This window comes from Carettochelys insculpta, chromosome 4, assembly GCF_033958435.1.
Source record: "Carettochelys insculpta isolate YL-2023 chromosome 4, ASM3395843v1, whole genome shotgun sequence".
In the NCBI taxonomy this organism is placed as follows: domain Eukaryota; kingdom Metazoa; phylum Chordata; order Testudines; family Carettochelyidae; genus Carettochelys; species Carettochelys insculpta.
Window position 1 is genome coordinate 53,460,506 of NC_134140.1, and position 13,267 is coordinate 53,473,772.

General features: G+C 42.6%; 1 protein-coding gene across 2 annotated transcripts in view; it reads left to right on the top strand.

Moving 5' to 3' along the window:
- Positions 1-2,264: 2,264 nt before the first annotated feature.
- Positions 2,265-13,267, top strand: part of TUSC3 (tumor suppressor candidate 3) — a 434,459-nt gene continuing 423,456 nt past the window's right edge. For both annotated transcript variants that reach the window (XM_074991822.1, XM_074991823.1), the window contains exons 1-2: positions 2,265-2,636; positions 4,979-5,144. In XM_074991822.1, the coding sequence (XP_074847923.1) occupies positions 5,103-5,144 (42 nt within the window). In that variant the 5' untranslated portion in view covers positions 2,265-2,636; positions 4,979-5,102. The remainder of the gene's footprint in view (positions 2,637-4,978; positions 5,145-13,267) is intronic.

Sequence of the window (13,267 nt, forward strand, 5' to 3'; positions counted from 1 at the left end):
CTCAGTGGGCTTGTCTACACTTGCGCCCAGCTTCAAAGGGGGCATGTTAATCAGGGCGATGGGAGATTACTAATGAAGTGCTGCAGTGAATATGCAGCACATCTTCAGGCTAATTTTCCCCCATGGCAACTTCAAACCATCAAACTTTGAAGTGCCTGCATGCATGTAGCGTGGGCACTTTGAAGTGCCCGTGCTACTTCAAAGTACCTTCACTCCTCAAAATTTTGGGGAATAAAGGCACTCTGACGTAGCACTGGCACTTCGAAGTGCCCGTGGCTACACGCATGCTGGCACTTCTAAGTTTGATGCTTCGAAGTTGCCATGGGGGAAAATTAGCCCACTGAAGTGCTGCGTATTCACTGCAGCAATTCATTAGTAATCTCCCATTGCTCTGATTAACTCGCCCCCTTCGAAGTTGGGGCAAGTGTAGACCCAGCCATTGTATATTGTATGCTTTTCAGCTGACTGACTTTTGCATAACACTTTAACATGCTTTTACTTCCAGCCTTTTACTGGACACTCATCAGATTTGCATATTATCCCATACTGCTAATCTTTCATACACAATTATAGGTCAGTGCAGACAGTGTTGATGTGTCATTTTGTTGCTTTTGTGGTTGTCTGTAAACCTTGGTATACAAAACAAATATTAACTGTGCTTGTACCACTTCCTGGGTTCCATCAACATCTATGTGCTTTACTCAAATGAAGCTCAAATTTGATTTATTACCTTGCCTTGGACTTCTAGTGAATTTGTTCCAAATACTATCCTGTCCTAAATCACTTCATCCATGTCAGTAACTGCAGACTCCTTGGCTGAGAATTTCCATTCTATAACAAACTGTTCTGTGAGATCATTTAGATCTTGATTATAATGTGCATACATCTTTTGTGATGAAATTCATGAAATCAATTGTAATTTGTCTTCTCGTCTTTTATCTCCTCAACAGATGTAAGTAGCCAAGTACTCGGTGACCTGCATTTTTGAGCTAGGGGTTATGACATGCCACCATCTTCTTTATTCACAATTGTGACCACCATGTACCCACAGTCATGTTTATACTAAGCAAAGACATCAGCATGATTGCTGAGAATGTTCAGTCTTTCCCAGTTCATACTTCACAGGATATTACGGGTTATTTCTGCACTTAGAGGGCTTCTGAGACAAAGTAAAATGTTTTGGTTTGTTTGTGAGGGTGTGTTTCAAGCCCAGAAGGAGACAGAGGACTCTGACATTGGTTAGCATGTATTCACAGTTCAACTATTCAAAATTCTTGCATCAAGCCTCCAAAAATGATGACTCTGTGTCTTAGGCATAATGAGATTTAAAAAAAAAAACAGTAACTATTGGGTGGTTAATTTACTTTCCAGTTTCCAGGCTCTAGTATGCACACAGATCAAATTATCAAGCTTTTCTTCACATGAGGACTGAAAAGTATTTAAAAAAAAAGAAAGCTGAGATTCTCACAATCAATTAATTCCAGAAGCTAGGACTTTAACTAAAATACCAAATATTTTTAGACTCATGACAGCTGATAACTGCCACATAACAGTAGCCCCATTGAAACTTTCCCATCTGATTTGTTCTGCTGTCATCCAATTCTCCAGTTCCTCTGTCTTTTCTCCTTCCATCTGGAGTCACTGCAAGGCTGATGGGTTCCATTTGTTTCTGAAACCTGATTATTAAACCCTTTGCTCCCATTACAGAAGAATGCTAGACCTGAACCCTGGGGATTCCTAACTGCTGTGAGTTCCAGACAGGTAACATGTCTCATCACAGAGTCATTGAAATGGTTATTTAATGGATGATTTAGTAAATCAACTTAGTATAAATAGAGTTAAAATGGAAAAATAAAATCCCTAATCCCATTTACCAGCACTTGGCAATTTCTGTGACTTCATGATAGAGTCTTCAGTACTATTCTGTGAGAGACTAGCTACCTTCCATTTCATTCCTGTGCCTTCCGCTTTCATGTACAAATATAACTAAAAAGATGGTATTTATATCGGATTTGAATAAACAAATAATTATAAGGGATTTCACCTTCTAGGCCCAATCTACCATTGTCATAACTGGGTGTTTGTTACTTCAAGAAAAATGCTTACATTTCACTAAAGTTTCTATTAAAGTCACCCCAATACTTCTATCAAACACACAAAGCATTACTTCTGTTTTTAAAGATACAAATAGTTTTCAAGCTATTTGAATATTACCATGTACTACTTTCTGGATGTAGGCCCCTCTGTATGTGGGAGCCTGCAGCTGTTGCTGTGTGTGGCAATCTGGCTCTAGAGACTACAACTCCCATGACGCTTTGAGACACTGAGGGGGTTTGTTTGGACAGTCTGAAAAAAAGGAGATGGTGGTCTCCTGTTGTAGGACAGAGAATGCTGTTGGATTAGACTGTCTCCAGGCAAGGTGAAGTTTTCTCCCAGCCAGAAACAGCATTCCAGAGCTGCAGCCTGCTGATGAGAGACCTTGCTGGAAAGGAACTTGCCTTGTGTGTGTTACAGTGCAGCAGAGGCAAGCTCCAGGTTAGAGGCCCTGTTCAGTTGGTTGCTTTACCTGGATCGACACACAGAACCCTGATCAAGTGGTCTACAAGCCAGTGAACAACAGAGGCATGCCAGCGCAAGTAAGTAACTGGAACTTTGATAATTAAAGAGGGTACACTGTTGGGTGGGAGAACTGAGGGCAGTGTACATGCCAGTTATGTTTCATTTATTTCTGTGTATATTGTTTTCATTCATGTTCAGTCTGTAACCCTGTCTCCTTAAGTTGTTAAGTAAAGGTGTGTGTTAATTCTTATGTGGTCTATTAGATATATACTATTTATACTGTTTGGGAGTTAAATCCAGATAATAAGTGAGATAAGTTTCCTGGAGGTTCCCAAGGCACACCATTAAGCGAGTACAGGGGCCAGACAGGTGGAGGCACTACCATTTTATAGAGCTTTAGAAATCAGGGAGTGGAAAGGGGATTCCCGACTATCCAATATCACCACTGGGACACTCAGGATCTCCTCTAATATTGAGCTTCTCAGGTGCACTGATGGTCAGCTGAGTGCTGCCTGCTCCCAAGTAACCTGAAGAGGAGAGAAAAGGGGTTACATTGATATTAAGCATTGTTCTCCATTTGAATTTAATGGGAATCAAATATAAATAAATAATACAAAAGTTTTATATTTGGATTAAAATGTGTTCACAGACAGCTTATGGGCAAAAGTTTTTACAGTATGTGCTTTCACTGAGCCGCAGCTAATGCCAGTCAATTTGTTTTTCTTCTCCTGTGCTCTGAATTAACTCACAGGTATTTGAATAAAAAAAAGTACAAGTCTTGAAGAGAGTAAACTACTGGATGCTATTAGACAATGTAACATACTCATTGTTATTCAGAGTCCCAGTAGGATTAATGTGTGTGTAAAGGAACTGAAACATAATGTGGCTATGATGCATAGCTGCAACAAACTACTGAAAGTGTACAGGGTTTTAGTTTTTTTTTTTGTTTGTTTGTTTTTTGGAGGTGGTCTAATTTTTGTACCAAAAGGGTAGTTGTTTGTCATTTTTTATGATTCTGTGGCCCTACTAAATAAATGTGTTCTTAAACAAGCAATCAAATATTAAACGACATAGTAAAACGTGTTAGCTTACCAAGATGTAGTGCCCAGCTGAACATAAGGCAGATTGTGTAAAATTTTATACAGCTACACAGACAGCTGTAGCATGTATGCAAAAAAGAGTCAAAAACCAGACTATCCTTTTTGACTTGTTTGGTGTTGATAACAGTATTGAAAAAGAACACAAGTGTTGACTGGAAGATAAAGAAAATGAAAGAAAGTGTTACTAAGGACAGGGACATCAAAAGCCATTGTGTTCAAAACTATCATAATCCAGGTGTGACTCAGATAAAAATGAAACATCACAATGACATCAAATGAGAATATTTGACCTTTGATATTTAGAAATACAAATCAGGTGAACAGAAAATAAAGATACTTTGAGAAATGTGGCTCAGAAATGAGGAAAAGAATGCATACTAAAAGTGAAGTCCTCAACAGTTCCAGAACAAGGATTTCTTTAGAAAAGGAACTGAATGGTTAGGTGGAATTAAAATTCTCATTGATTTGCACACATACCCTCCTGTGGGCCTAGAAGCACTCTGCTCTCCATACGAGGCGGAACAAACTTGGTTTACGTTATTTTAATGTGTTAAATTCTAGTCCTTTTCAGTGCCAAAATAACCTTGAAAATGCAAACTGACCTAAACCAGTCACCAGGGCTGACCATCTGTCACTGTTTTTTTCCCATAAAATTGATGGGATATTCATGGATTGATCCCTGCCTTTAAGGTCCATGAAACCCATGGTTATGCATTTGTATGTGCAGTCACAATCATACCTACTTGTAAATCACCTACCAGAGAGGTAGCCGAGTTAGTCTGTACCTTCAAAAACAACAACAAGTCCTGTGGCACCTTATAGACTAGCAGATATTTTGGAGCGTAAGCTTTCATGGGCAAAGACCCTCTTCATCGGGTCTTTGCCCATGAAAGCTTACGCTCCAAAATATCTGCTAGTCTATAAGGTGCCACAGGACTTGTTGTTTTTGTAAATCACCTAGTGCACCTGTGGAGCTATTATACTAGAAAACCAGCCAGGAGAAGATGATTATCTTCTTCCTTTTTCCTCCCCTCCACAAGGAGAGGCTACTGATTGGAGAGCCTGCAAATTTTTTGAGGAGATCAACTGTTTCAGGAAAGCCTTGTCTCCGAACTTTGACTCTATGGCTCAGATTGATGTCAGTGGGAATTAGGGTCCCAGGTACCTTTGAGGATCTGGGCCTAAATTCTTACAGTGTTGCCAGGTCCCAAGTCTTTTGGTATGTTCTTAACTTTAAAATGCAAGCCTATTTTTAAGAGCCCAATGTACAATTTTTGAATGCTTGGGTTCAATAACACTACTCTTTTCCACTCTTTCAGGGCAGGTCTTTTGCCCATTGATTCTTCAGCTTCTTTTAAAGAATGGAGCCCAAAGGGGAAGGCTATTAAAGTGTATTTTCAAGCTGACAGCTCCCTGTGTATACTAGCCAGTCTCTAGTCAAGGATGAGTTCAGCTGCATCATCAAGAATCACTTTTTGTGCAATGGTAAGTGCAAAATCGCTCTTCTTGTTGACTCCAAGTTGTGCTGTTGGAGCTGTTGAATGGACAGTGGAGAAGCAGGGGTGGCGGGCGGGAAATGAAGAGGAAAAGATATCTGTGAGAGGATGTGAAGGGACACTAATGAGCAAGTTAAGGTATGTGGATGGAAGTTGTCTTAGGGACACTGGGGCCGTGTCTACACTAGCCCCAAACTTCGAAATGGCCACGCAAATGGCCATTTTGAAGTTTACTAATGAAGCGCTGAAATGCATATTCAGCGCTTCATTAGCATGCGAGCGGCTGCGGCACTTCGAAATTGATGTGCCTCGCCACCGCGTGGCTCGTCTCGATGGGGCTCCTTTTCCTTAAATAAGGGGACTTTGAAGTAGGCGGGGTCCTTTCGAAAAGGAGCCCTGTTGGGACGAGCCGCGCGGCGGCGAGGCACATCAATATTGAAGTGCCGCAGCCGCCCGCATGCTAATGAAGTGCTGAATATGGCCATTTGCGTGGCCATTTCGAAGTTTGGGGCTAGTGTAGATGTAGCCTGGATGTGGTTTGATCTTGGAATGAGTGGCTTCTGAGTAAAACTGGAAATGGGGACTCATGAACATGGAGAAATAAATTGACAATGTAGGTCAGAAGTGGGTGAATTTGGTGTAGAAGACTTGAGACATAGAGAATGGCCGTGGAGAGGAGAGCGGGGCATGGAGGAAGGTGGAAATGCAATATAGGGTCCAAGGGAAGAATACGGGGAGTATAGAGATGGACAAGGAAATGCATTCTTTATCTATATTAAATGTTAAATGTTTTAGACTTTGCAGATAACAGCTGTACACAGTAAATCAGGATGATAACAAGGAAAGATGATGATATAGCAGCGGGGAATTGGTTGAACACTTTAACTGTTTTTTTCCAGATTTCTCATGGCTGTGTATTTTTTGTAAGGAAATTGTAGTGTTCTGGTCTGGTGTTAGCTGCATGTCGGCGAACCACATTTTTATGTTTGGTATCTAAATATTTTTGATTGTTCAGTAGTCTATCATTCTCAAGTCAGGCTAACGAAACTACTATTTATTTGTCTAATGAGAACACTCTAAAGCAAATAATTCATTAGATGCGGTGGCAATATATCCAACTAACAGTGAATCATGTCAAATGTATTATAGAATATTTCTCATTAATTTTTGTATGCATACAATATACCTCAATCATGTTATGTTTAAAACATTTGCCTTTTTGAAAACATTCTGAGATGGATCCTAACTCCTTCCGTCCTTCAGGAACCACCAAGGAAGTACCTTCCACCTCACTGGCAGTCATATAGTTAGAATAGCTGGATTCTTCCTTTGCCATTGGTTTCAGAGTATTTCTGATCAGGGAGGAGTGGACCAAACTCCAGATGTTCCTAACTGACACTCAGCTTATTATGAGCTGTTACTTTTGGAATTTAAGGAAGCCACTAAGATGCTTTATACTCCACTCATCTTCCTCCTCCGCCTCATCCTCAACAACCATGGGCTCAGTGTCCATTGGTGTCTGATTCCTCCCTCGCTATTTCCTTCCATCTTTTCCTGTCCAGTGCAGAGTGGCTTAGTTTACGAAGACTAGCTCCTCATCAATCTACTGTATCATCTACCCATTCTCTATGGGATCTGCCTTGCCTATTCAAATAGTCCCTTATGTTGAATTACCACTGTCTTGCTTTTTTGTTCATCATACTTTCTGCAGATATGCCCGATTAGGTGTAACTTCCATTGTATAACCTTCTACAGTAGGTTTTCTTTCAGTTGTATCTTGCTATATAAATCCTCATTGATGACCTTCTGTATCCATCCTTTTCTCAGGATCTTTCTATAACAACTCCTGTTGAATGCCAATATCCTTCTCTTCTAATCTTCTGTTATCACCCATGTCTCACATCCATGCAACATGCTACTGAATATACGTTTTCAAGACACTCAGCTTCGTTCCTAAGCTAATTGCTTTGCTTTTCCAGATCTTCTCCATAGCCTTCAAATTCGCTCTTGCTTTCACTATTCTAGTCGCTATTTCCTTATCTTCTTGCAGTCTAGATCTTACATTATGTTGCTCCCCAGATACATGGACTTCTCTACATTATCTAGTTCGATCTCCTCTCCTCTGATCTTCCTTCTTATCTCCAAATACCATTGTTTTTGTTTTATCTATGTTCATAATCAGTCTGTACTGCTTCCCTTCCTTGCTTAGCACCTGCGCCGTACTGGCTAGCTTCTCTTCATCTCCCTCAGTGATAACTATATCATCTGTGAACCACAAGTTGTTAATTCTCATCCCATGCACTGATGCTCCTTCTGTCTCTTCCTTGCTCTTCTCCATCATTCTCTTGAGGTGCGTAATGAAGATAATTGGTGACATCGGATCTCCTTGTCTCATACCTCTGTTCATTCTAAACCAACTTCCCAACTCTCTGCACATTCTCACTGCTGCCTCTGCATTGTCGTTGATATCCTTTGACAACTGTATCAGTCTGGTATCCACTCTGCACGACGCCAACACCGCCCAATCAACAAAGCAGTTGTATATGTTCTTGTTCTTTCATTGAGCTTTCTCTGCTATCAATCTTAGTGCCAATATCTGCTGTATGGTCCTTCTGCCTTTCCTGAATCCAGCTTGCTCGTCGGCTAGATGTTCTTCTAACTGTGATCCCAGTCTCTCCATTAGTATCATCATCAGCACCTTGCCTACATGACTGATTAGGACAAAGTAGCCTGCTATACACTGCAAACAAGAGAGACTGAGCACAGGAAAGAATCTAATGTTATATGTGAAGTCAGTTGTGTTACCGTCCTATATACAATTTTCTATCAGAATTTGTTACAACATGACATTTATGTGGAATCTGTAGTGCATAACTATTGACTTTTGTGTACAATGTGCTCTTTACTATCCTATTGTTCAATTACTTGAAATGCACAGTGACAACACTGATGTTGTTAAGATTAATGACCTACTGATTAATAACAGAGGGTGCATGTGCAATCAAATGGACTATATCTGTGAGCCACGTGGAGAATATTTTGTGCGTAAGTGCAGCAGTTAATGGAAAGTGCCGTTACTAGAATAAAGCCATCGGTTATTGGCCTCCTGAGGACTCTCTGTAGTGTTTCAAAAGAGCCTAATCATATAAAGCAGTGTTTTCTGGAGTTTTAAAGGAGATGCTTTTTAATGTGGTCTGGAATTTTCACATTGGCAGCCAACCTTGACAGCATTCTGCAACAGAGTGCAATACGACATTCTCAACTCCACAAACACAGACAAAGGACAGTAGATAACAGTCAGTGGACATCTTGCCCATTATTCAGACAAAGCCATAGATGTAGAAATGAACAATTGCTAAGCTGTCTGGGAAGTGGAAATCACCATTAACACAGGCTATTTACTGGTTTTGCCATTTCTGACTGTGTTTCTAGCAATGACTTTTTCCCTCCTAATTGTCCTTTAGCTTAATTTAGCCTGATTTGGTTTGGTTTTACACATTAGCAGCCAACCTTGACAGCACTCTGGAACACAGAGTGTAATATGCTGGCTTCCAACAGTGAGAGTCAGTGATTTGATTTTTGCCGAAATAAAAGAGGGGTTATTTGCAAGTTTTATTCAATTTCTTTTCTTTACAGCCCCAGTGCCTTGTTTGAGATACTTTCATAATTATGAAAAACACAGTTTCTTCTTTCTTTTGTTCGCATAAGCACTTTGCATTTCCAGCTGTGAAAGTATTACTTAATTACAAGAGCTGCTTTATTAATTGTAACAAATTAGTTTAAGCCTCATCCTACTCTCTTGAAGCACATAGGAAAAATGTCTTTTTGAGTTGGAGAAAACAGATGAGTAATATTTCAGTAAGGATGGAGGCAGATTTTAGGATAGCTTATTAATTGAACTGCTTATTTAATTAACAGCAAGAAATAAATTAATGTAAAGACAGTGCAGATGGTGTGGCAGTCTCACCTGCCTGCATTCACAGCCTCAATCTGTGATTGTGTGTGAGAGAGTTGGTACGTATCAGCATCTTTTATTGAACAGTTCTGTATGTAAATAAGTGGATAACTGAGGTGCAGGTAGCTGCCACTGAAGAATATGCAGCAGTTACTGAGTGCATAGAGCCAAAAATATTTCTTGTTGTTGTACACAGCAAATGGCTTCCTGCAAGCAGTTCTTCATAAGTCACCAGGAACTATAGCACTACATAGTGACCTGAAGGATGAGTGGCGACTCCCTGATGAATTATAACTCCTTTACACAGTCCTTTTTCTTTTGTCAGTTAATGACAGGTTTGATCCTAGCTAATGGGTATCTTCCCACTACACCATACAACCCTATGTTTCAGGTCCCAAGAATAACAGGCCCTCTATCAGTGCATCATCCAAGTGCTGCCACTCTCTAGGTGTACGTTATGTTACAAAGTGCCAGTGCTCTCAGGATTTGTCCCTTTGTGAGCTAAAACATAACAATAGCCCTGCAGATCACCAAAACAATAGTACTCTGATGTTGCATTCTCTCTCTTTCAGAAGCAGAAGGCGCCTGTAATGAGTTGTCATGGGTTTGGGCATCCCATGGTTCTGCTGCCCCTGCACTTGGGGTCCTGTGGGGCCCTCAGCCCTAATCAGACACAAGCGCCCTCGCAGTCTCGGCAGTGAGGCCTGGCAGCCAAAGTCAGTAGCAACTGCGCCTGCAGTCAGGCCTACCCTAGGGTTTTGCTGACAGAGGGGTGCCTCCTTCCCCCTGGTTAAGTAGAGAATCCAACAGCAACACCCTGGGACAACCAGGGGAGGTACCATCCTTCATCTCCTCTGGGCTCCTTCCTACCTGGTACCTGGGGTCAGCAGTTGCAGGCTGTTGGGGTCCCTGGGTTTATCTGGGAAACAAACCTTCTAGGCTTCCCCGAGTTCTGGGTCCCGCAATTGCACAGCAGAGAGTCTTTGCCTGCAAGCCATCCCCTCCAACCATTTCCCCTGACTGAGCTGGGTTTACTGCCTTCTAAGTGGAGCATGCCCAGCAGGGCCTTGGGGTCATGGCTTTCTCAGTCCATAGCACAGGGCTAGCCTTTTCAGTGCCAGTGCAGCCCCATCACGTGAGCGAAGAGCTGTAAATTTTAGTCTGTACATCTAGACAAAGATTTGAGTTTGTTAAAAGGCGGCGTTAAAGGCATCATCAGAAAAGGTGGATTTTTCTGGGAGATGGTGAATGGGCATTGATTAAATCTTAGGGACACAGAGAATGAGAAGTGCTGAGAAAACTATTGTTCATAACAGAATAAGTCAGTAGATGTGACAGTTAGGTGGTGACGCTATTGCTGTAAAGGGCTGGAGCCACAGTAAGGTGAGGTTGGATTTGCTTTTTTACATTCTTCATTACAGACTGGCTGTTATGACCTGTATAATAGATCTCTGAGAGAGAGAGGCTATAATATGCATTATGGCCATTGCTAACACAGGTTGTCTTTAACCTTTGGCATTTGGCTTTCTCTTCTCTTCTCTCTAGGTGGTTCTGCTGTGCTCAGCATGGTGGTAACTAGTTCTCTGCAGTAGGGCATTAAACCAAAGAGCAACTTGTCTGTTATGTTGTTTGTTTTCTCCACAGAAGGGGAAGTGTGTGCAGAGGAGTTTCTTGGTTTTGTGCTTTTGCTTTTTTAAAACAATATGCATTTTCCTGTGTATTTATGTTAGTGAAGGCAAGATCACAGAAATGTGCCTTCCATTTGGAGTGGAAGGTGGTGCTCCTTGGACCATATATGAATTCTTCTCATGACATGAATATATTTGAATTTGTATTTGAATTCTTCTCGTGGCATTAATGCTGAGGATGTTTTTTGCATGAAATGAGCTACGTGATATATTCCAGAAGGAGAGCATACACTTTTCTTTTGGACATTGTCAGTCTGCAAAGTTTTGTTTTTACTTACCTTATGCCTACTGCTAAAATGAAAATGACATTTTTCTGATTAGCATAACACGCTGAAGCTCTCTCTTACTGAAACACCTACCTATGTAAACATCAGATGGAATTTAAAAAAGTTAAGCATAATAGTTTCTTTTTATAAACAGGTATAATTAATCTCAAGTGTTGTAGCAAGCAGTAATTGCCTCTTGCTGGCCTGCTTGCTTGCTGCCTGTGTGGCATATTCTCTGATGTCTTGTTTTATCTGCTTAGAATTTACTTTCCTAAATGCACCACTTAAAGCAATTATTTTTCCTCTACTTTTTGTCATCTACCTCTTCAGAACTGTCAGAACTTCAGCTAACTTAACATTACCCTACTTTTCGTTGCACATCCAAAGTGCACACAGGTTCTATATAATTAAGTAATACCCATCAGTTTTCAAGTATGTCTGCACTAAAGTCTTACTATGTGGTCCTACGCATTTTTTACCCAAACTATTCCCTCATTCTCCAGTCCACAGGCATGTGTATTTTTCTCAATGAATCCATGCTTGCTTGCCCAGCTTGGGTGAGAACAGGGATATGTCTAGCCTGCAGGGTTTTGTTGACCAACGTTTGTGGCGGAAGATATCTTGTGACAAAACTCTTGTCGACAGAGCACATCCGGACACTAAGGTGCATCGAAAGAGCGATCTACTGTTTTGACAAAATGCCCACCCAGAACAACAACAACATTGTAGCTAGGGTTACAATCAGCCAGGGTTGCAGGCCACCAGAGAGAGCCAGTTCTGGAGCCCTGCAGAGAGACACACATCAAGGGACCCTTCCAGACAGCTGTTCCCTGCCCTTGCAGTGGGCTTGCCTACCCCTGAGAGGCACAGCAAAGCTCTCACAGTGCCCACTGTGCTTGCCCTGCATTTGTGGGCAATTCAGCTGGTCCCTGGGTGCCATGCAGCCAGAGCTCCCCTGGGATTGCGATGGCCCCACCTGGACATGCCGCAGTTTGTGCTGAACTTTCTGGCAGCTGCCTTCCTGCTCCTCAGTGAGGTCAACCCCAAGATCATATGCGGAACTGTTGTCCTAGCTGAAGGAGCTACACATTTGCTGCTGCCCCTCACAGTGCACAGATGGCTCTGGAGGCACCACACCAGTTCGGACTGGGGGTCCAGCTGGTTGTGGAGAGTGGGCTGTCCAGCAGTGGCTCCAAAATTACTGCAAGTACAATGCCACCTTTTGGAGCTCTGTGCCTGTCTCACCCCTGCCCTCTGGAGACATGACACCCTGCTGCAGCCCACCATCCCCAGGGAGAAGTGAGTTGCAATTGCCTTCTGTATGCTCACCACCCCGATCGCTACTGGTCAGTGGGCAACCAGTTTGGCATGGGGAAGTCCTTCGGCAAGGCCCTCCTCATGGAGGTAACACACCCTCAGACTGTGTTCCCCAGCTGGAGAAGTATCCCACTAAAGGGGGACCCTTGGGAAAGGGTGGTTTTTGGGTTTGAGGGTGGAGTTAAAGTGCGGGGAAAGCCCTGTCCCTGCGGGATTGTTCCATCCCATCCTCACACAGCCCTGCTGCTGGGGGTTGGCCTCATGGGGGACTCCTGGAGGACCATGTGGGAGCAGACAGGAAGGGGCTGTAGATACCCCAAATGCCCAGATACTCCCTTCCTCAGTCCCTGTCGTGTTCAGCCACCTCCCTCTGCAGGTCATGAGGGCCATCAACTCAATCCTGTTGCAGAGGATTATCTGTCTGGGAGACTTTGACCAGGTTGTGGCTGGATTTTCTGCCCTGGGGTTCCCAAACGGTGTTGGAGCCATCGATATGACCCGCCTCCCAACCTGCACCCTGGAGCATTGGACAGCCAAGTTCATCAGTAGGAAGGGCTACTTCCCCATGATGCTGCAGGACCTGGTCAACCAGCATGGGCAGTTTACAGACATTTACATCGGGGGATCACACAAGCTGCATAATGTCCATGTGTTCTGCAATTCTAGCCAAAGGCAGGCACATTCATCCCCTGCTATGAGCTGGCAATTGGGAATGTGCAGATGCTAATGTGCATTGTAGGGGATGTGGCCTACCTCCTCATGCTGTGGCCGTATACCGGACAGCTGGAACCGCAGCAGGGAGCAATTCAATGAGTACCTAAACGATGCCATAATGAAGGCTGAGTGTGCCTTTAGCTGTCTCAAGGTACAGTTCAGGTGCCTGCTG